The sequence below is a fragment of the Crinia signifera genome, chromosome 5 (assembly GCF_055691185.1).
Source record: "Crinia signifera chromosome 5, ASM5569118v1, whole genome shotgun sequence".
Taxonomy (NCBI): Eukaryota; Metazoa; Chordata; class Amphibia; order Anura; family Myobatrachidae; genus Crinia; species Crinia signifera.
Window position 1 is genome coordinate 280,416,394 of NC_139221.1, and position 23,845 is coordinate 280,440,238.

Consider the following 23,845-nt stretch of genomic DNA (forward strand, 5'->3'; position numbering starts at 1 on the left):
TTTATCCCCCCTCAACCAGCAGCTTGCTCTATTCCATGTTACAGGGGATTCCCATGAACGTTGAGGTTCGCAGCTAATGCAGCAAGCTTGGTGAATATAGCCACGATCCTCGCCATTTTAAAGTCCGCACTCACCGTTTCCACCTCTACTTAGTTCCACCAGGACAGTACAACACAGCAGCGGTGCAGGCTTGCAGGGCAGTGCACTAGCAGCATACCGTGTTTCCCTGATAATAAGACACTGTCTTATTTTTTTTTCTTGAACAAAAAACACCATAGGGCTTATTTTAGGGGTAGGGCTTATTTTAATGAACATTGACAGCAAATGTCAAGAAACATGCCCCCAGTCCTCCTTAATAAACATGCCCCCAGTCCTTCTTGATACAGGTAAACATACCCCAGTACTCCTTAATAAACATGCCCCCAGTCCTCCATTATATCGGCAAACATGCCCCCAGTCCTCCATGATAAAGGTAAACATACCCCAGTACTCCTTTAAGTCTCAATAATGTCCAGCTCTTCTTTGCTGTGACACAGCTCTGTTCTGCAGCCGCGTTATGTGCGCGGTGACGTACCGCACCGCAATGCATTCATGGGAATAGAAGCGGCTTCAGAAGAAGCCTGTGCTTTTACCTACACAACAGAGGTGAGGGGGGTTAGGGGTGGTGAGTGGGGGATCAGGGGGGTTTAGCAGGTGTAGAATCTATTGTCTGAACGCCAGATAATGAAATTTTACTAGGGCTTATTTTCGGGGTAGGGCTTATTTAGGACCAGTGTCCAAAATCAAGGGTAGGGCTTATTTTCGGGGTAGGTCTTATTATCGGGGAAACACGGTAGCACAGTGTCAGGCTGCTGCTTCAGCTGAGAGACGCTACGGGAGCCGGATACAGTCTACCAAAAGTGCGGGGATGAGTGATTGCTGCATTGTCCGGCCACACATCACAAGTCAGTGCAGGTACCAGTCCAGCTTCCCTTGTTTAATAAATTAAGTCCTCACCTCTCCCCGCTGTGAGCTCAGCCTCCCCTGCTCACTGGCAGGTCACATAAAACACTCCTGATGGTATTTAAAACTTCCAACTAATGTATGTATCTTTCTGCATGAGCAATTCAGTGGGAGCTGGCAACAAATTAACTGTTTGGGATGACTACATCAACACAATTGCCTTATGGTTTTATTGTAGTAGTTATAGTAAAATTCTGGTGTAGATGCATGATTAGGTGTTATGGAGGAGTAGTGGTATCAGAGCAAGATGCGGTCAGGATGCTGGCATTTAGAATACCGACTCCAGCATACCAACTGCTGTCAGAAGACCGGTACCAGAAATCTCGAAAAAGTATCAGGATACAGACAGCGAACATCGGTTTAGACACTATTGGGAAGGTTAGGGTTAGGCTGCATGCCACCCCCTTAAAAGACCCAACCCCAATTAGGGCTGCTTATGGGCTATTTCACACTGTCTGGCTCCTGCCGGATGGCGAAATCCCGCATGGCCAGGAAGCCGTTCCGTGCACAGTAGTTGTGAATGGACACTATTGTGCCCATTCACATGGGACGGCAATGGCCCGGCCGTCCGGTTGCAGCAGCGGGTTGTCGCCGCCCGGCAGGAGCCAGAATGTGTGAAACCGCCCTATCTGTCCCAATCCACCCTTGTTAGTGCCCACACACAAACTGCAGAAAGTTTAGCCCTAGACTGGCTGGCTCCTGGCAGCAGAGCAGCAAAACAATTCACATTTTTATGGTGTGGGGTCTAATGCCATGGAGTTCCTGCCTGATCAGAGACCTACTGTATGGTTGTGCTCAGTGGCGTAACTACAGCACCGCAGCCCCCGCGGTCGCGGGGAGGCGCTGGGTAAGTGCGGGCGCCGGGGGGCTGCGGTGCTATCGTAATGCCCCATCCCCCGCAGCGTTACCTATATTCGCTGCGGCGGTCCCGGCTCCCCTGGCTTCATTCTGCTATTGCGACGGGCTACCATAAAATGTCCGCCCCCATATAGCAGCCAGTTCTTTGAAACTGTCTGCTGTATGGGGGCGGCCATTTTGTGATGGTCCGTGTTTCATATCAGAATGAAGCCAGGATGGGAGCCGGGACCAGCGCAGCGAATACAGGTAAGTATGCGGGGGTTGGGGGGGCATCGGCGTCCGGAGTGGTGGTGGGGTGAGGGGGGGGGGGGCGCGTGTTTTATTATCGGCGGGGGGGCGCCAAAATTATAGTTACGCTGCTGGTTGTGCTGCAGTGAGATAGTGCTCACTTCCCCTCCTCTCTCTATCCTCTCTCTGTCTCCCCCTAACACCCTCTTTGCCTCTCATTCCCCTCACTCTCTCTCTCTCTTGCTCTCCCCTATGTGGCATTTTGACACTAGGGGGCCCCCTTCAAAATTTTGCTATGGGGCCCTCAAAGTTCTAGTTACGCCTCTGGTGCAGGATCAAGTTTGCTGCCGCTGGCCAGGTCTGCGCTGCCGCCGGCCAGGTCTGCGCTGCCGCCAGCGAGGAGAAAATGAGTGCAGCTTACCATTGCTGCCGGGTGGCTTGGCGCTGCTGCCTCAGGGGATCGGCTGCCGCTACTGCGTTCCCCCCTTCATCTCAGGAACCCGCGGCAGTTATGTAAGCCATAAAAATAATAGCATTCTGCAGTGGGGTGGCTTGCTTGATCCACGGGCCCCTGAAGCCCACGGGCCCCATAGCAAGTGCACCCCCTGCACCTTCTCTAGTTACACCACTGTGTATGATGTCAGATGCACAGAGAGAAGCCAAGACCTGCGCAGAGAAAAACATGAGGTCTTCCAGTGTACTTTATTACAGAATTTTTTACATTTGTATATTATCCACCTAGTTGAATGTCCAATCAGTTGGGGGGGGGGGGTATTTTAAGTACAGTGTATAATATCCGCCTACTACAGTCATGGCTTTGGGGTAGGCAAACATTGACTGGTGACATGTTAAAGTATATACTTTATTTCATGTACTACTGTGTATAGGAGATGCCTGCTACAATCGGTATCCGATCCCTGGGTCAACAATGTTTAGGTTGACAGGTTCTAGGCCGACCATTATTGGTCAACAGTGACTAAGTCGACATCTAAGGATGGTTGACAAAACCTAGGTCGACAATGACAGAAGGTCGACGCAAGCTTAAGGTCAACATTCAAGAGGTTTTTCATGTTTTTTTGTTTAAACCAACTTGGTTCATACTTAACCATCCAAGTGGGCATAGAGGGAGAATATTATATTATACTATCCAAGCATGGCGCGTGCAGCAAGGGGACGCGGTACACTTATATGGTGTCCATGTCGACATATGTCAATATAGACATAAAAATTGGGAAAAACTTGTGTCAACCTTTTCAGTGTCGACCATGTACATGTCACCCTTAAGCTTGCGTTGACAGCTGTCATTGTCACCTTGGGGAGGCCGACCATTCACTGACGACCTAGACATTGTTGTCCCATTATCCTAGAACCCTACAATTAGAGGGGCACTGATATATAACTTAATGTAGTCACACTGACTGAGGGGTGTAATAATAAGTACTATATATATATATAATTAAGGAGGACCTGCTAAGCTAATAAATAAAATGTGCGACTCTGAGCATCAGTGGAGGGGGAGGAATTTGGCCCGTAACAAACGGGTCTGAATTGGCCCCTATTGTGCAATCAGTGGAATAGGAAAGTAATATACTTGTACTGTAATAGAACATAAGGAGGAAAAACAACAAATAATAGATGGGGCATAAGGAATGCAAATATAGTGCTATGGATTGCTTGAGGGAGAGGGTCCCTGAATGTCTTGCTTAGGGCCCCATGGTCCTAGCTTATTTTTTAGTATCAGTGTAAGATAAAGCTGCTCATTATTTGGTTGCTACATGGAAAAGCAGGCAGTATTTTCCCTGCATGCAAAAAAATAAAAAATATGTATTTTTTTATGGTATGGTCCAGGAGCAAATTGATTCTTGTTTGCTCCTAACTCTTAAACAATCCCTGTATGTTTAATCAATTATGAACAAAAACCTGTTTATACTGTATTTTATTAGATATGAATATACAGTATGCATTTAAGCTTCTTCTGCACCTTTAATTGCAGGTTGAGTGCAATACATACAGTAGCATCATGTAGCTTAAAATATTAAGCTGTTTCAAAAAAAAAAATCTTGGCTGTCCCCAATAAATAAACCAGCATTGGAAACTATAGCACTTCCCAGTGATATAATATTAATATATGACTATTCTGAAGAATATTTGTGAGGGACACAGAGTTGTTTGTGGGCATAAGTTCTCAAATTTATCCTCACGTCTGTGCTCAAAGTTCTTAAAAGCGAGTTGATGTTTGTGGTTCTTTTGGATCCAATTCATGTTTGTGATGATTTCCATTTATAAAATGTTCCTCTGGTATGTCAATGAACCTATTAGCAAAGAGGAAACAAAAACAAGCTTTCAGCAAATATAACAGGTAATTAGTGCGTCATTCAACGTGGCTACAGCATCGGTATGGTATCACTTAGATGTACAGTATGATGTGTCTGAAATATCTCAAATGTTTAGATTAAATATATACGGTATCCTGTCAATAGATTGACAGTGTCTACGTCAACAGTCATCAGGTTGACACCATATAGCGAACCTGCGCAAGGTAAACAATGACAAAAGGTTGACATGGCAATAATCAACACATGAAAAAGTTGACATGATTATTTTTTAGTTTTTCATATTTGACGATCCACATGCATGCACTGTCTTTCCTGCTAAGATCGTGGGGGTTTGCCTACAAGCAAAGGCAAAAGGCTGCTCCACACGGATTGCTCAGCACACATCGCAGGTGCACCGCGATGTGTGCTGAGCGATCGGCGTGGCTCAGCACAAACGCTTAGCACTGTCCCGTTGCCCCGTGTGTATGGCTTTATGGGTGTGTCATAGAAGCATCAAGGGAGTATCACATAACTGGATGTGAACTCACACACTCGCTTATGTAGGTGGACATACTCTTACAGAGAAACTGCACCTAACAAGGGGGAGATGGGGAAATGCAAGTTAGGATGGTGTGAGCAATGTCAGGATTGCTGTATCTAAAGGTGCACAAAGTGGGTGCCCCAGTCCTTGCACATACAGACAGTGGAGCTTACAATCTTTATTCTCTATAGACACACACACACACACAGAGAGACATTCTAGGGTTAATTTTGTTGGGAGCCATTTAACCTACCAGTATATTTTTGGATCGTGGAGGAAACCGGAGTACCCGGAGGAAACCCATGCAAGCAAGGGGAGAAAATACAAACTCTGAACAGTTTGGGCCATTATGAGAATCTAACCCATGACCTCAATGCTGTGAGACAGTAACGCTAACCATTACACTATCCATGCTGCCTCAAAATAAAATAATATACATGACTGTGGTCACAACAGACCATGGGAGACATTCTATGGGATGAGAGTTTTTCCCACATCAGTTTTTCACCCATTATCGCACTTTTTTCAAATCGCATTTTTGCCTTGGATTCGCATATTTAATGAGGTGCGTGTTCTGGCAAGAAAAGTGCGATTGAGTACGATAATGGGCGAATTTTCAGCATGAAAATGTGCGATTTTTAGGCATGAAAATGTGCGAATTTGAGCTTATCTGCGATTTTGGGTTTGTATTAAAACAAAAAAAAAAAAAAAAATTGTGTGGGGTCCCCCGTCCTGAGCATAACCAGCCCCGGGCTCATTGAGCCGGACCTTGTTCCAAAAATACAGGGGACAAAAAGCATAGGGGTCCCCCGTATTTCTGAAACCAGCCCCGGACTCTTGGACCGGTCCTGGTTCCAAAAATACGGGGGACAAAAAATCTGGGGGTCCCCCGTATTTTGAAACCAGCACCGGGCTCCAACAGCCCGCAGTGTCATGCCACTGCCGGGGACACTTTTTACACAAGGTCCCCCGGCCGTACCATGAGCACCGTGGCTGGTCAGCCTTGGACGGGGTACCTGGAGGAGTGGGGACCCCCCCCCCAATAAAGAGGTCCCCCCCCAAGGCTTCACCCGTCCAGGGCTGAAGCCCGGGGCTGTCACCGGCGTCCCTGGCCAGTGGACGCCGGCCTGATGGTGTAAAATCTTTCAATCCTAACATTGCTTTATACAGGAGAACTACAAGTCCCAGCAGACCTCCCCCGCAGGCTGGGACTTGGAAAACCACAAGTCCCAGCATGCGGGGCATTAATGGGCCCGCTGGGACTTGTAGTCCACCTGTAAAAAGAATGTTAAAAGAAAACACACACACACAGAAAAGTAAAACTTTATTACATACACACACACACATCTCACTTTTACAACCACATACTCACCGATCCAGGATCCAGCGCTGGTCTCCCTTCTGCTGCAGAGCCGGCTACCCCCGCACTATCAGCGGGCTGAACCGTCTGTCTCCGATGGAGCTAACAGCTTCTGTCGCGCTGTCCCAGCGCAACAGAGGCTGAGAGCGTCTTCGGCTTATGCGTCTCCATGGAGACACATCGCCCAATCACGCTCTCAGCCTGTGTCGCGCTGGGACAACGCGACAGAAGCTGTTAGCTGCATCAGAGAAAGCCGGTTGTCCCCGCTGTCAGTGCGGGGGTAGCCGGCTCTGCTGCAGAAGGGAGACCAGCGCTGGATCCTGGATCGGTGAGTATGTGGGTGTAAAAGTGAGATGTGTGTGTGTGTATGTAATAAAGTTTTACTTTTCTGTGTGTGTTTTTTTTTAACATTCTTTTTACAGGTGGACTACAAGTCCCAGCGGGCCCATTAATGCCCCGCATGCTGGGACTTGTGGTTCTCCAAGTCCCAGCCTGCGGAGGAGGTCTGCTGGGACTTGTAGTTCTCCTGTATAAAGCAATGTTAGGATTGAAAGATTTTACACCATCAGGCCGGCGTCCACTGGCCAGGGACGCTGGTGACAGCCCCGGGCTTCAGCCCTGGACGGGTGAAGCCTTGGGGGGGGACCCCTTTATTGGGGGGTCCCCACTCCTCCAGGTACCCCGTCCAAGGCTGACAAGCCACGGTGCTCATGGTATGGCCGGGGGACCTTGTGTAAAAAGTGTGGCATGACACTGCGGGCTGTTGGAGCCCGGTGCTGGTTTCAAAATACGGGGGACCCCCAGATTTTTTGTCCCCCGTATTTTTGGAACCAGGACCGGTCCAAGAGTCCGGGGCTGGTTTCAGAAATATGGGGGACCCCTACGCTTTTTGTCCCCCGTATTTTTGGAACAAGGTCCGGCTTAATGAGCCCGGGGCTGGTTATGCTCAGGAGGGGGGACCCCACGCAATTTTTGTTCAAGAAAAAAAAAAAAACACATTTTTTTACCACAGAACCATGCACAGATCTCAATGATCTGTGCAGGGTTCTGGCCAACTCGCATATCAGAACCTTTTCAATGGGAAAACATCTGGATGCGAGTTCCGGCGCGAGTTAAAATCGGATTTTGTAAAAGTGCGATTTCGCTGCAAAATCTGTGATTTTTGCCGTTTTTCGCATCTCATTAAATATGCGAAAACGGGATTTCGGACGTTTTTTGCGCAAATTTCGCCAAAAAACACAACTCTCATCCCATAGAATGTCACCCCTTGAGTCTGAATTAGTCCGAGGACTCCAGGGGATGGTTAAAACATGTTATATGGGGACAAACACCATCCCATTGACTTTACAATTTTGGGACAAGCTGCAAATTTGATTTTTTTTTTATTATACCACAATACAAGCAGTATGGCTACAATGTTACTGAGCATTCTGTGGTACTCAGTAGATGTTCTAAGACTAAAGGCCCTCATTCTGGGTGACTCAGTAAGCCAGAGGGCACACCCCGCCACCTCCAGCCAAGTCGAAGCCCGCCCCCCTTGAGGACTTACTGTACAACGTAAAACCACCAGAGAGGTCTATCTGTTTAGTATATATGTTACTGGAAAGCTCTCTGTATTGTACACCAGTTATTTAAAAGCCAGTATGAACTGTATTTGATTATAGTACTTTGACATAAAATGTTTATAGTTGAAGGGCATGCTTGGTATAAAAAATAAAATAAAATAAGATGGATCATTGAGGTAAGTTAGTCTTGAAATAGATTGAGTAACAAAGTCTTTGACTAAAGATAGCTGTGTCTGTATGTGGTAATAATGTGTTTCAGTTCGGACATTTTGAAAGATTACCTTGGAATGTCATTTGCTTCTTCTGTGTGGTCTTGAAGGTCCATGTTCCGTGTTTCTGGTAATAAGAAGCAGAGGAGACCTCCGATGACAGGGCTAATGCCATAAATGGCCATTGGTATAGCAGGGTGATATTTATCCAAGAGACTAATGAGTGGAGCAATTATCCCAGCTACACGGGCGGTCATAGAGCAGAGGCCCACTCCATTCTGCCTGTAAGGGGGAAAGTGTAAAAGAAAAAGTATTGCTTCTGAGTTTGATCCTGGAGCCATCACATCAGATAACTTGTAGGAGTGCAACTGGAAGATAAAAGCCATCCTCATGCAGTAGTGAATCAAGGCATCATTAGGAAAGCCAATCAGGGTGCCAGAAAGGCAGAAATAATAATAATAATAATAATAATAATAATTAAAAAATGATTTCCATTCAATCATATTAGATATCCAGGGCATCAATAGGACACTATGGGGAATACATAAACTTTAGACGGAGACTCGTTGCTTATTTACTCTTGTACCCATTTCTACCTATAGGGTGACATTCAATGTGCTGCGATTTGCGTTTTTTTTGCGTTAATTAGTAAAAAAAATGGTGATATCGCATTTGTCCTTCAAAACGCATATTTAATAGGATGCGCTAAGGGACAGAAATCGCATATTATGTGCGTTAATGCATGCTGACCAAAAGTGCAAGATAAATTCGCATTTTTATCGCATCCAGATGTTTTCGTAAAGAAAAGTATACAAATCGCTTATTTAATGCAATGCGTTTTCGCAAATCGCACTTTTAAGCTGACTAATATTCGCCCTTATTTCAGACCAGGTTCTGTTTGGCGAATTAGCCAGAACCCTGCACAGATCGCAATGTTCTGTGCAGGGTTCTGGTGTAAAATAAAAAAAAACGGTTAAAATAAAAAAAAAACGAGCGCGGGGTCCCCCGCCAGAGCATAACCAGCCCCGGGCTCATTGAGCCGGTGCTGGTGACATAAAATCAGGGTCCCCGACAAATAGGGGTCCCCTTGATTTCATGAAACCAGCACCAGGCTCAAGGTCCGGCGCTGGTTCCCAAAATACGGGGGACAAAATGACTAGGGGTCCCCCGTATTTTAAGAACCAGCACCGGACCCAACCAGCCAGCAGGGTAATGCCACAGCCGGGGGACACTTATTATATAAGGTCCCGCGGCCAAAGCATTAACCCCCTGGCTGGTCAGCATGGGCAGGGGTCCTGGGGAAGTGGGGACCCCCCCAATGAAGGGGTCCCCCCCAATGTTCCCTCTAATTTTACGAAGGCTGTGTGCGGCAAAAGATTTTGGCTGTGCAACTTTGGAAGGAAATTAAAATTTTTGTGCGTCACTTATATATAACTGGAAAATGACATTCAGCATTTGTGTCAACTTTACTTCAAAATTATATTAAACATTTAAACATTGAAAACACAGCACACAATGTAGTTAATGGGTGAAACACACATTAATTGAGTCCACAACTGCAAAAAAGGGACCACTGCTGCTATGTGCGCTCTGTTGTAATGTCTGTGCGCATGCTCGGCGAGTTGTGTGCGCGCGCACACGCGCACAGCTTAGAGGGAACACTGGTCCCCCCCCCCTCCAGGACTTACCAGCCCATGCTGATAGTCCGGGGCTGTCCCCGATGCCCCTGGGCGGTGGGCATCGGGCTGATGAATTGTGTAAAAAAAAGAAGAAAAACTATTGTTTTCTACTGGCGAACTATGAGTCCCAGCAAGCCTACCCCGCATGCTGGGACTTGGAGAACCACAAGTCCCAGCATGCGGGGCATTAAAGGGCCCGCTGGCACTTGTAGTTCTACAGTACAAAAAATAGTTAAAGAAAACACACTGACACCCTGAAAAATAAAAGTTAACACACACACACTGATACTTACCTACCTTGAGCCCGTAGGTCGGTCCCTGGATCCTGGGTCCGGGCTCCGGGGCTCCAGGGCAGAAGAGTCCGGTTCCGGGGCCTTGGTCCTGGTTCCGGAGCTGGTCCGGGGTTCCGGGGCTCCTGGGCTGAAGAATCCGGGGTCCAGGATCCGAGGTAGTCCCCAGGGGTACCTAAGGAAGGAAATCCTACTCACCTGGTCCCCGGCGACGACCTCGGCATCCTCTCCGGCAGAAGCGCTGCTCCCATCTGGTACCCGGCTCACAGGACTTACACAGGCGCAGAGATGTTTCTTCCTCGGCGTCTCTAGTCAGAATGATTTCTAGCCAATCAGGAGCCGAGAAAGTCGGCTCCTGATTGGCCAGAAATCATTCTGAATACAGACGCCGAGAAAGAAACATCTCTGCGCATCTAGAGCAGAGATGTTTCTTCCTCGGCGTCTGTATTCAGAATGATTTCTGGCCAATCAGGAGCCGACTTTCTCGGCTCCTGATTGGCCAGAAATCATTCTGACTAGAGACGCCGAGGAAGAAACATCTCTGCACCTGTGTAAGTCCTGTGAGCCGGGTACCAGATGGGAGCAGCGCTTCTGCCGGAGAGGATGCCGAGGTCGTCGCCGGGGACCAGGTGAGTAGGATTTCCTTCCTTAGGTACCCCTGGGGACTACCTCGGATCCTGGACCCCGAATTCTTCAGCCCAGGAGCCCCGGAACCCCGGACCAGCCCCGGAAGCAGGACCAAGGCCCCGGAACCGGACTCTTCTGCCCTGGAGCCCCGGAGCCCGGACCCAGGATCCAGGGACCGACCTACGGGCTCAAGGTAGGTAAGTATCAGTGTGTGTGTGTTATGTGTGTATTAAACTTTTATTTTTCAGGGTGTCAGTGTGTTTTCTTTAACTATTTTTTGTACTGTAGAACTACAAGTGCCAGTGGGCCCTTTAATGCCCCGCATGCTGGGACTTGTGGTTCTCCAAGTCCCAGCATGTGGGGTAGGCTTGCTGGGACTCATAGTTCGCCAGTAGAAAACAATAGTTCTTTTTTTACACAATTCATCAGCCCGATGCCCACCGCCCAGGGGCATCGGGGACAGCCCCGGACTATCAGCATGGGCTGGTAAGTCCTGGAGGGGGGGGACCCCTTCATTGGGGGGTCCCCACTTCCCCAGGACCCCTGCCCATGCTGACCAGCCAGGGGGTTAATGCTTTGGCCGCGGGACTTTATATAATAAGTGTCCCCCGGCTGTGGCATTACCCTGCTGGCTGGTTGGGTCCGGTGCTGGTTCTTAAAATACGGGGGACCCCTAGTCATTTTGTCCCCCGTACTTTGGGAACCAGCGCCGGACCTTGAGCCTGGTGCTGGTTTCATGAAATCAAGGGGACCCCTATTTGTCGGGGACACTGATTTTATGTCACCAGCACCGGCTCAATGAGCCCGGGGCTGGTTATGCTCTGGCGGGGGACCCCGCGCTCGTTTTTTTTTTTACTTTGCGCTTTCCTGCAAACGTGCGATTTTCAGACATGAAAATCGCACATTTTCAGGTCTAAAGACATCGCACCACTTCGCCGCAAATCGCACCTCTTCGCACTTTTCAGCCTCCAAATCGCATCACATTAAATATGCGAATTATGACTGAAAAATGCGATTTTAAAAAGTGCGAATAGCGGCGATGTGGTGCACTAAAAAAACATGCGCATTTATCTCAAAGCATAGAATGTCACCCATAGTTTTTGCATTTCCTTGTAAGCAGAGGTGATTTATTGGTACTTGTTTCCTATCTGGGCGCCCAGGTTTTCTACGTACGGCACCGTAATGAAATCGGATCGCATCGCATCGGATTCGGTACTCGATGATGTACGATGGCATACGATGCTATCCGATCCGATCCGATTTCATTGTAAATCGATCCGATTTCATTTTAAATCGGATCGCATCGCATGCGGTGACGCGATGAACCTGATTTTTACATTGGAATCAATGTTAAATGGTCCCTGAGACCCGATTTTACATTGATTTCAATTTAATAACCCCGCAAACCCACGATTTGTATAGGAAACCCCCCCTGATGGTTTAAAATGCGCCTTCATTGTTAACACCACCCCAGTATTGACGTCAACCCGAAGCGTGGCGAGCGGCGGCGGTACGCGTCCTCCGACTTTTTCATACCCCCACTATCCACGTTGGCGTGGAGTTGAGAATAGAATAGTGTGGCGAGCGCAGCGAGCCACCGAGCCCGAAGCGTGGCGAGCGGACGCAGATACCTGTGAAGCCCGCGAGGGGACACGGATACCTGTGAAGTATCCGCGTCCCCTCGCGGGGCTCGCTGCGCTCGCCACGCTTCGGGCTCGGTGGCTCGCTGCCCTCGCCACACTATTCTATTCTCAACTCCACGCCGACGTGGATAGTGGGGGTATGAAAAAGTCGGAGGACGCGTACCGCCGCCGCTCGCCACGCTTCGGGTTGACGTCAATACTGTGTTTCTGTGCAGATGTGACAAGGGGAGGGCTTTGAAGGGTTAATAAATACAGTAGTGTTACAGATGGCCCATCCTATGGGCCAACCATAAAAGCGGGAATGAAATCGGATCGCATCGCATCGTTCAATATCGTGTATGTGCATTTGTGGTATCCGATGCGATGCGATCCGATTTTGATACGGAGAATAGCATGGTGCGCAATTAACTTAGCGGGCGCCCAGATAGGAAACAAGTACCGATTTATTTAATGATCAAATTTACTCACAAGGCCAGAGAAAATCAAAGACATTGGGAAAAGCCCTTGGATTGCTAATGGACAAAACCATGTGCGCTGCAGGTGGGACAGATGTAATATGTCCAGAGAGAGCTAAGGCCCCCATATACTAGTACAATTTGGGTCCATTTCACCAGACCACAACGGATCAGGCCGAGAAATCGGCCCGAATTAGATGTGTTTGAAATTCCCTCCAGGACCCTACACATTGAACCCACTGCAGGTTTAATCTTTTGGATCGGACCCGTTACCGGCACATTGCAGGTGCTTTTTAGCACCCATGATGTGTTCGGTTCGATCCAGCGGTGAAGCACCACTAGCACACACCTATGTGCAGGTGGGGCTGGCAGCGGCGGGTGTCAAGCTGCGATGAGTGCCTGGGGGTGGGGGAGCAGCTTCGGGTCCCTGGCAGTAGCGATTGCCAGGCTGCACTGAACATGTGGAGGTGGGGGGGGGGTGACCATGCAGCGGCGGCTTCCAGGGCATTGTTGGGGGGGGGGGGGCAGTGTCAGGAAGCCAGGCGGGAAGCAGCAGCATAATTAAAAAATAAAAATTCAGGCCGGCATTGATTGGCTGAGAGCACTCTCAGCCACACAGCAGCAGAGAGAGAACTCTCAGCCAATCAATGGCCAGCCTGCCTTTTTGACATTTTTTTTTAAAACGCTGCCCGTACAAGTGCACACCCACTGCCGCAGTCCAAACATCCCGCCGCTTTGCGAATGGATGTTTTGCATAAACAACCATTTGCTGGGTAGCGTACGGGGGAAAAATCATCAAATGATTTTTCTCCTGCTCGCATATCTAAGTCAGTCTGGGCTGACTTAGACTAGAGGCGTCCGGGTCCGAGAATTGGGCGGGTGGCTGATGTCGTGTGATGTCAGCTGCCCAACCCCATCAGGCAACTGCCTGTCTGCATTCGCATGGGGACGCCCAGCGTTTTCCTTGGTGCACCCAGAATTTTCATGTTTACGCCCATGAAACTCTGAACGCCCCCTGCCCAACTCCATCCCGCTTATCAGGGACCATGCCTCAGGCATGTAAAAAACAATAACCGACAAAAGCGGGTATCAGAATAAACATTCTTTGACTAAATAGGATAACCCCTAGCAAACCTACTAGCAGCGGTGAAGTACTGCTGCTAATAGGATACCCCAACCCCCTTTATCTTTACTGGGTCTGTAGTGCAGGTATTTAATTGCAAATAACTCACCTGATCACTGTGGGAAATAACTCTGCTGCATAGACGTAACAAATAGAAAATGAGGCTGAAATGGCAAATTTCCCAATAACTGCCAGCACGGTGATTACAACAGGTAATGCTAGACAGGAAAGTAGAAATAAAGATAAATTTTTTTCAGTTCTACAACATTGCAGTTGCTATTAAATGTAACATATGAAATTATGAGCGAGAAAATAAATATACAAAAATTACGGTTTCACTTTATCAGATTTAGGGCCAAATGTAATAGGGCATTAGAACCAGAAAGTGAGAGATTTCGTGAGAGTTTTCCCATTTCTTATTTTTAAACGGCAATAATTATTTACATGGCAAAATCAACCTGGTTTTGCAGTGTAAATGAATGCAGCTTTAAAATAAATTGAAAAACTCCCAAAATCTCTCACTTTCTGATTGCCACGCCCAATTACATTTGGCTCTCAGCATCAGGATTTTAGATATATGCTTCATGTAATTTGTTATTACTGTATATTGAGGGAAACAAGCACAAAGAATCATAAAAAAAATACACATCTATGTATATGCCTAATGTCTGCTTGTGTGTCTCCGAAACACTGCCATCTGTTGGCAGCGAGTGAAACTACATATCTTTCTCTCTCACACATGCACAAACAGAGGCAGAGACTAGCTTTTGAAGCATTTGCGCTTTGAGTGGGCTTACTAGTATATATATACACAGATGCACAGTACAGTATATGTGTATGTATATATATATATATTGTTCAATAATTCACCACGCGCTTAAATTATAGGTAAATTATAATCAGATAAGATTGGCTGCTTCACCACAGTGTCCCCCGAGGGTTTGAGGGACCAAAACCGACAATGCGAAACACAATTGTGGTGTGGCGCCTATACTTTTTAAAACAGTGTCCATAAATTGAATGATCCGCTGTCAAGTGAATGAAATGAAGACAATTCGTCCAATTTCTTGTTTATTAAGTTGATCTTGTTGTCATAGGTAACATATGTACAATAGTCCTAACGCGTTTCATCTATAACGACTTCATCAGGGGAACATAGCAATACATCTTCAAAAGAGATAAGATCTCCTGAAAAATCTTTGAGGGATAACATTCCCTTTTATTCTCAAGTGTTTCTTTTTTCAGGAAAAAAATATTCTTTGAATATCTATAAATAACGATCACAACTTACTCTTTGGTATTGCAGTAATAATAAGACAGACTGTGCCGCCCAATAGGAGACACATAGATTGGCTCAGCTTCCGTCCAAAGATCTGCACTATGAACATAGATCCGAGTCGGGCAGGAATTTCTACAGCTCCAAATATGAGCTGGGTGAGATATATGTCCAGCCCAAAGGTCCCAACATTCAGACTCAGACCATAATACACCAGGCTATTCACAAACCTGTAACCAGATCAGACAACTGTTATTTTCTGTAAGAATAAAAATAATAATGCATGAGAATAGGCATTGGGGGAAAAAATAATAGAAATGAATGGAGATATCTAGTTACAGTATATTTAGTATAGGGCTAATGCAGTAGCAATGCAGTAAACTCCGTCCACAAAAACATGTGTTAGCTAGGTCTGTACAAGGTGTGGACTGAAGAATGACTCTGGATGGCCTTGAGCTACACATTGTGTTTTCAGAGGTCCCTTTTAAAGGTACCTGTTTGTCAGCCTGCACATTTAAATCTACATATGGAGCCTTCTTCAACTAGCCTTCTCTGGATAGCCATGGCTCACCAAGACCTATTGTTCTCAGCTGCAATACAATACATAGAACAATACAGTAAGGGATTAGCATATAATTAAGTCCGACAGCTCAGGCTCACTTAATCCTATTAAAGGGCTAGATAAGGATGGCTCTACCTGTATGGCTGTGTGTACACACTGAGTTTTAGCAGGATGCAGTCGAACAGGAGCTGTTTAGCAGGATGCTTGCTCAAGAGCATATATACACAAGCCTGCTGCATCTGGCTAAAATGCAATGTGTAGATGCACTCTGCTAAATGGGATCCTGTTCGACAGCATCCTGCTAAAACGCAATGTGTAGACGCAGGCTTTTTTCACCTTAGTCTCACCTCTGACCTGAGATTTGGAGTGATGCTCCAAACTAGACTAGGGACTGGCCCTTTCCACCATAGCTTTAACCTGAATTTTACACAGATCTGTTTATACTGCAGATGAGCACAGTAGTGCCCAAGAGCAGACTTCGGGCACTACCCATTAGCCCCCCTTAAATGCCCAATACCATGTAGACAGATCCAGCCAGTGTCCTCTGACTTAGAATAGGTGCAAAACTGTGTATATATTCCTGTGCACATGCACTCGCACCCGCACACTGATCATCCACATCAGGCACTAAAATAGAGTTCAGCAATAATAAAGAGAAATTAGGATTTCATTCTCTTTCTGCTCTTGTAATTCCATCTACTCCATGTCAGTGCCCAAGACACCAACAATCCCTGGGAAGAGGCAGCCAATGCCAGGACAGGCAGTAGTCTACAGAATCCAGTGGTTACATATATTCTATCCTTGTCATGGTACTTACCACACAAAGCTCATGACGAACGTTATTTTTCTTAGGTTTGGCATCCTGAAAAGATCCAGCATAGTTCCGGATTTGGACGGTTTGTTTTCCTGTAGCTTAGAAAGAGAGACAATAAAGAGAATTTCTACCAAGAAATATTACTATTATTTCTAGTATTTTGAACCCATTTATTGCATTTTAATTTAACACAAACTACACAGATAATACAGCTTCTCCCAAACCCGCCTGCCACAGGCAAGTCTATTCTGAATTGGACACATCTCAGTGTCACGATCCGAGCTGTCAGACAGACTTTCTTACCGGCTAAGTGCCTCCGCAGGTTCAGCTTGCGGTCCAGACGTCATCTCTGCCGGCCTCCTGTCTCCCAGTGACAGTCCCCAGTGCACGGCAATCCACCTGTCCGCCGCCATTGCTCCCAGTATCCAGCATGGTGTGCACAAACACACTTTCCCGCCATAGCAGACATGGGGGCTGCCATGTTCTTCCCAGTCACATGTCTGTGCTGTCCAATCCTGTTGGTTCTGATCTCCCTGTCATACTTCCTCGGCCAATCCTGGCCACCCAGTGGGTATAAGTATGCAGGGAGCTCTCAGAACCATTGCTAGTGCTTCAGTTGTCTCCAGTGTATGGTCAGCTGTCCTTGCCTCCGTGCAAGTGTATTCTCTGCTGGTGTTGTCTTCCATGCTGCAGTGTATTCCAGGTTATTCCATCTCCTGTGAAGTCCAGGTTATTCCATCACCTGTGAGCCTGCCTCCTCAGCCCAGCGACCAAGCCTAGCTCCGGGACTCTGGTCCTCCGATGCTCCAGCATCATCCGCCACCGATGTTCCACCATCGATAGTCCGATACTCCGGATCTCCAAATCAAAGCTTCCGTCCGTCATTCCGGACCCACAGTCAAGCTCCAGTCTTCCGTCCGTCATTCCGGACCCACAGTCTCCACATCCGATACCCGGATCCGATGTTCCACCATCGATACCATATTCATCATCTGTAAAGTATTGCAATCTGCATGAACTGTCATTATTCCTGCATACTTTACTGTCTGTCATTATTACAACCATCTGCAAATAAACTCCGGTTGTATTTTACCTCTGACTGCTTATTGGCTCTGGGTGCACTGTCGCGCAGTTCATGCGCAGGGGTCCTCTCCAACTTTCCCGGTTCAGGTACCGGTCCAGGTCCCCACCAGAGGTCTCAGTCTTGTCGACTGAGTCCCCTGGTGTGACAGTAAGCACTAGCCAAATGGATCCAGCCGCAAACCAAGCTTCTCCACCCAGCCCTGTACAGCAACTGGCTGTTCGCTTGGATCAGCAAGAGGCTGCGCAGAGCCAAGTGATCCATTGTCTGCAAGATCTGTCTTCCCGGCTGGATAAGCTACAGACCACTCTCAGTGGCCCTGAGCCTGTCAGAGAACTTCCAAGTCCCGTTCATCCTCCTGTAATGGCTGCTGCACCTCGCCTTCATCTATCTGTCCCCACCAAGTATGATGGGAACCCCAAGACCTGTCGAGGTTTTCTCAATCAGTGTGAGATTCACTTCGAGCTGCAACCCAGCAACTTCCCTACTGAAAGGGTCAAGATCGCCTATATCATCTCCCTCCTGTGTGGAGCAGCATTAGAGTGGGCGTCTCCCTTATGGGAAAGATCTGATGCCATCCTGTCCAATTACAAGGACTTCGTGTCAACATTCCGGCGTATCTTCGATGAGCCTGGGCGATCAGCATCTGCCTCCACTGAACTCCTCCGTCTCAGACAGGGATCCCGCTCCGTCGGGCAATATCTGGTCCAGTTCCAGATTCTGGCGTCTGAACTCTCCTGGTGTTATGGGGCCTTATACGCAGCTTTCTGGCATGGTATATCCGATCGTATCAAGGATGAACTCGCTACCAGAGACTTACCCCCAGGTCTAAGTGACCTTATTTCATTGTGTATCAAAGTAGACCAACGCTTCCGAGAAAGGGCTGTAGAACGTCACAAGAGCGCTCCAGTTAAAGTGCCAACTCCTCCGCCTTCTTTACCCACTGCTCCTGCGGTCCATTCCAAAGAAGAACCAATGGAGATAAACCGCTTCCGTTTGTCTCCAGGAGAACGTCGACGTCGACGGTTGGCACAGCTCTGCCTGTATTGTGCCGATCCTGCACATCAAATTTCTGCATGCCCAAAGCATCAGGAAAACTCCTCCTCCTAGCCCGTCAAGGAGAGGGTAGGCTAGGAGTAATTAAGTCCTCTCCATCAGCAACTGATTGTGTTCTTCCAGTTTCCCTACAAGTTGGTCAGCATTTCAAGACTGTCTCCGCACTTCTTGATTCCGGTGCCGCTGGCAACTTCGTTACTGCAGAACTGGTCCGCAAGTGGGGGTTGCCCACTGAAAGTCTTTCCAAGACTGTCTTCCTTACTGCTGTGGATGGCAGTAGGATTCCTGATGCGACAGTCTCCCGCAGAACTTTGCCACTTACAGTAAAAGTGGGAGTCCTGCACACTGAACTTTTGTCCTTCCTGGTTTTACCCCGAGCCACTCATGCTCTGGTTCTGGGTTTACCCTGGCTCTGTCTTCACAATCCTCGTCTTGATTGGAAGACATCGGAAATCCTTTCCTGGGATCCTTCCTGCTCCGGTACCTGTCTCCAAAAGGTACTCCCAGCTCGTCATTCTTCAGCCGATGCAGCAGACCTTCCGCCTCTTCCCTACCAAGAGTACTCAGATGTATTCAGCAAGTCTGGCGCTGATGTCCTACCTCCTCACAGACCGTGGGATTGCCCTATCGAACTTATCCCAGGCAAAGAACCATCCAGAGGTAGAACCTATCCTCTCTCTCTTCCAGAGACTCAAGCCATGACCAATTACATCAAGGAAAATCTGGCAAAGGGATTCATCCGTCCTTCGACTTCTCCTGCTGGCGCAGGATTCTTCTTCGTCAAGAAGAAGGATGGAGGCCTACGTCCCTGCATTGATTATCGCGGCCTCAATGACATTACAGTAAAGAACCGATATCCGTTGCCCCTCATCACCGAGCTGTTTGACCGTGTCAGCGGTGCAACCATCTTTACGAAACTCGATCTGAGGGTGCATACAATCTCATCCGCATACGAGAGGGCGACGAGTGGAAGACGGCGTTTAATACCAGAGACGGCCACTATGAGTACCTCGTCATGCCCTTTGGGCTCAGCAATGCCCCAGCCGTGTTCCAGCACTACGTCAATGAGATTTTTCGGGACATTCTGTATCGTCATGTAGTTGTATATCTCGATGACATTTTAATCTACGCCAATAACATCACAGAACATCGTTATTGGGTCAAAGAGGTTCTGTCCCGGCTGCGAGCTAATCATCTCTACTGTAAACTGGAGAAGTGTGTCTTCGAGGTGAAGTCTATACCCTTCCTAGGGTACATTGTCTCCGGTTCCGGTCTTCAAATGGATCCAGGAAAACTGCAGGCCATCCAAGATTGGCCAATTCCCTCTTCGCTGAAAGGTATTCAACGTTTCCTGGGTTTTGCCAATTATTACAGAAAATTCATTCGTAACTTCTCTTCTATTGTGGCTCCCATCACTGCCTTGACTAAAAAGGGGTCTAATCCAGCGAAGTGGCCGGCAGAAGCCATCGAAGCCTTCCATCTGTTGAAACAGAGGTTCACTTCCGCTCCTGTTTTAAGACAACCTGATACCACCTTGCCCTTTATTCTCGAGGTTGATGCCTCCTCCGTGGGTGTCGGGGCAGTCCTCTCGCAGAAAGCGCCCGATGGTCGTCTTCATCCCTGTGGGTTCTACTCCCGTAAGTTCCTGCCTGCAGAGCGTAACTATGCCATCGGCGATCAAGAGCTCCTCGCCATCAAGTTGGCATTAGAAGAATGAAGATATCTTCTAGAGGGCGCTGTTCATGAGATCACAATTATCACAGACCACAAGAATCTTCTGTATCTCAAGTCTGCTCAATGTTTAAATCCCCGTCAAGCCAGATGGACACTTTTCTTTTCCAGGTTCCGTTTCGAGCTGTCGTTCTGTCCAGGGACACAAAACCGAAAAGCTGATGCCCTTTCCCGCTCATGGGAGCAAGAAAGTGAGTCTAAGTCCACACATCAACACTTTATTATTGATCCAGTGGCATTCTCCGCAACGAGAGTTTCAAATCTCAAGCCCCCTACAGGGAAAAGATATGTAAAGCCAGCTCTAAGAAAGAAGTTGCTCTGTTGGGCGCATTCTTCAAAATTCGCTGGCCATGCAGGCATTCAGAAAACTTACGAGTTTATCACCAGGTCCTACTGGTGGCCGTCCCTCAAACAGGACGTACAGGACTTTGTTTCCTCTTGTGCTAAATGTGCTCAGCACAAGACCAGTCGTCAGTCTCCTCCTGGGCAATTGATGCCACTGTCAGTGCCACATCGTCCTTGGACGCATATCTCTATGGACTTTGTAACTGATCTTCCAGAGTCTGACAAGTTCACCACCATCTGGGTGATTGTTGATCGGTTCACCAAGATGGCTCACTTCGTTCCCCTCACCGGTCTTCCGTCAGCTTCCAAGCTGTCCCAGCTCTTCATCAAAGAGATATTCAAGCTTCATGGGCTGCCTCTTGAAATCATCTCCGATAGAGGAGTCCAATTCGTAGCCAAGTTCTGGCGAAGCCTGTGCTCCCTGCTTCAAATCAAGTTAAAGTTTTCCACAGCCTACCACCCTCAAACCAATGGCCAAACGGAGAGGGTGAATCAGGACCTTGAAGCATTTTTCCGCACATATGTCTCTTCTTCCCAAGATGACTGGGCTCAACTCCTTCCATGGGCAGAGTTCTGCCATAATAACCAATATCATTCTTCATCAAATGTCACTCCATTCCTTGCCAATTATGGGTTTCATCCTCGAGTTCCTGACTTCACTCTGCAACCTGTGTCCTCTGTTCCAGCGGTCGACACGACCATCCGGCAGTTCGTCAAATCCTGGAAGCTCATTCGTTCTTCACTTCTGATGGCTTCAAGCAGGTACAAAAAATTTGCCGACAGGAAACGCAGAGCTGTGCCAGCCCTCCGTCCAGGAGATCGTGTCTGGTTGTCAACCAAGAATCTTCGATTGAGAGTGCCATCGATGAAGTTCGCTCCCCGATATATTGGTCCTTTTTTTCGCTGCTCAAGCCGCTGGTTCTGAATCGCTTTCATTCCAAGCTCCCCAAGGCTCCTAAGGTTTGCACCCAGCGTGGAACAGAATATGAGGTCAGTAAAATCTTGGACTCTCGCATCCGATATGGTCGTCTGCAATATCTGATCTATTGGAAGGGCTACGGCCCCGAAGAGCGATCATGGACCAATGCCATCGATGTCCATGCTCCCAGACTCATCCGGGCGTTCCACTCCAAGTTTCCCCGCAAGCCTAAAAGGTGTCACCTTTTAAAGAGGGGGTGCTGTCACGATCCGAGCTGTCAGACAGACTTTCTTACCGGCTAAGTGCCTCCGCAGGTTCAGCTTGCGGTCCAGACGTCATCTCTGCCGGCCTCCTGTCTCCCAGTGACAGCCCCCAGTGCACGGCAATCCACCTGTCCGCCACCATTGCTCCCAGTATCCAGCATGGTGTGCACAAACACACTTTCCCGCCATAGCAGACATGGGGGCTGCCATGTTCTTCCCAGTCACATGTCTGTGCTGTCCAATCCTGTTGGTTCTGATCTCCCTGTCATACTTCCTCGGCCAATCCTGGCCACCCAGTGGGTATAAGTATGCAGGGAGCTCTCAGAACCATTGCTAGTGCTTCAGTTGTCTCCAGTGTATGGTCAGCTGTCCTTGCCTCCGTGCAAGTGTATTCTCTGCTGGTGTTGTCTTCCATGCTGCAGTGTATTCCAGGTTATTCCATCTCCTGTGAAGTCCAGGTTATTCCATCACCTGTGAGCCTGCCTCCTCAGCCCAGCGACCAAGCCTAGCTCCGGGACTCTGGTCCTCCGATGCTCCAGCATCATCCGCCACCGATGTTCCACCATCGATAGTCCGATACTCCGGATCTCCAAATCAAAGCTTCCGTCCGTCATTCCGGACCCACAGTCAAGCTCCAGTCTTCCGTCCGTCATTCCGGACCCACAGTCTCCACATCCGATACCCGGATCCGATGTTCCACCATCGATACCATATTCATCATCTGTAAAGTATTGCAATCTGCATGAACTGTCATTATTCCTGCATACTTTACTGTCTGTTATTATTACAACCATCTGCAAATAAACTCCGGTTGTATTTTACCTCTGACTGCTTATTGGCTCTGGGTGCACTGTCGCGCAGTTCATGCGCAGGGGTCCTCTTCAACCTCCCCGGTTCAGGTACCGGTCCAGGTCCCCACCAGAGGTCTCAGTCTTGTCGACTGAGTCCCCTGGTGTGACACTGAGTACCCAACGTTCCAGCTGCGTGAGCAGCAGTCATTAGTAGTAACAGCAGCAATGGCTATACTATGTGGTCCAATAGGTGGTACACCAAGAAGACCGGCCCATGGGTCAATGTTCTTATGTGGGAATGCCCGATAGCTGCCCAGTTACCACCATGGTACAGCTCAGAATCTATCGTAGCTGCTGCATATGTCGGCAATGGCGCTTGCACATATTGAAACAATTTGCAATAATTGGCCACTGTTGGACGAGGTTTGCCAGAATCAGGTGCTACATTTTCAGCAGACATTGCACTGATACACCTGGCCGGCACTCCACAGTGTACTTTACCTCAGTAGCCGGCAACCATTAGACAGATATCTTACCTGTGATAGTAAATCCTCAGATAATTTCTGTTTATTGAAACTTGCAGCTTTTTGGAGAAGTTTTTTTGCACGTTCATGTTTTCCTTTAGCTAAAAGCCACCTGGGTGATTCTGGAAGAACCCTGTATGAAGACAGCATCATATCAAATATATTAAACACTAAATACATACAAATACAGGTAACCCACAGATTTACCAGCTCCTGATGGTGAGGCACCTCTTTTAGGTGCCGTGGGAAGTTCAGGTGGGAGTTAGATTTAGGAAGTTTAGAGGGGCAGTGGGAGAGTGTAGTGATGCAAAAGGGGTAACTCAGACTGTGTGGGGGGGGGATGAGCTGCGGGGCGGAGATGTGCTACACGAGGGGGGGGGGGAGATCCTGCTGCAGGGGAGTAGTCGCTGTGGATGACAGGATGATACCACTGATAATCCCACAAAACAGATAATCCGACAGTGTGGAGCCCAGAGTCCCGGATTATCGGGGGTGTACCTGTAGTTTCTACTTTAGCTTATAATCATGATAACTGGAAAATATCACAGCATAGCGGGAAAAGGGGCATAGTCTTACATGTAATAGACG

At 48.0% G+C, this 23,845-nt stretch overlaps 1 protein-coding gene across 2 annotated transcripts in view; it reads right to left on the minus strand.

Annotated features, from left to right (window-relative positions):
- Window positions 1-4,008: 4,008 nt before the first annotated feature.
- The window catches only part of LOC146081117 (solute carrier family 22 member 13-like), a 28,071-nt gene continuing 8,234 nt past the window's right edge, over window positions 4,009-23,845 (minus strand). Inside the window, exons 5-10 of one of the 2 annotated variants that reach the window (XM_083189089.1) lie at window positions 23,270-23,390; window positions 16,551-16,639; window positions 15,187-15,401; window positions 14,005-14,113; window positions 8,151-8,360; window positions 4,009-4,400 (exon numbers count right to left, since the gene is read on the minus strand). In XM_083189089.1, the coding sequence (XP_083045215.1) occupies window positions 4,307-4,400; window positions 8,151-8,360; window positions 14,005-14,113; window positions 15,187-15,401; window positions 16,551-16,639; window positions 23,270-23,390 (838 nt within the window). In that variant the 3' untranslated portion in view covers window positions 4,009-4,306. Of the gene's footprint in view, window positions 4,401-8,150; window positions 8,361-14,004; window positions 14,114-15,186; window positions 15,402-16,550; window positions 16,646-23,269; window positions 23,391-23,845 lie in introns of both variants that reach the window. The other variant, XM_083189088.1, reaches the window with a different exon arrangement.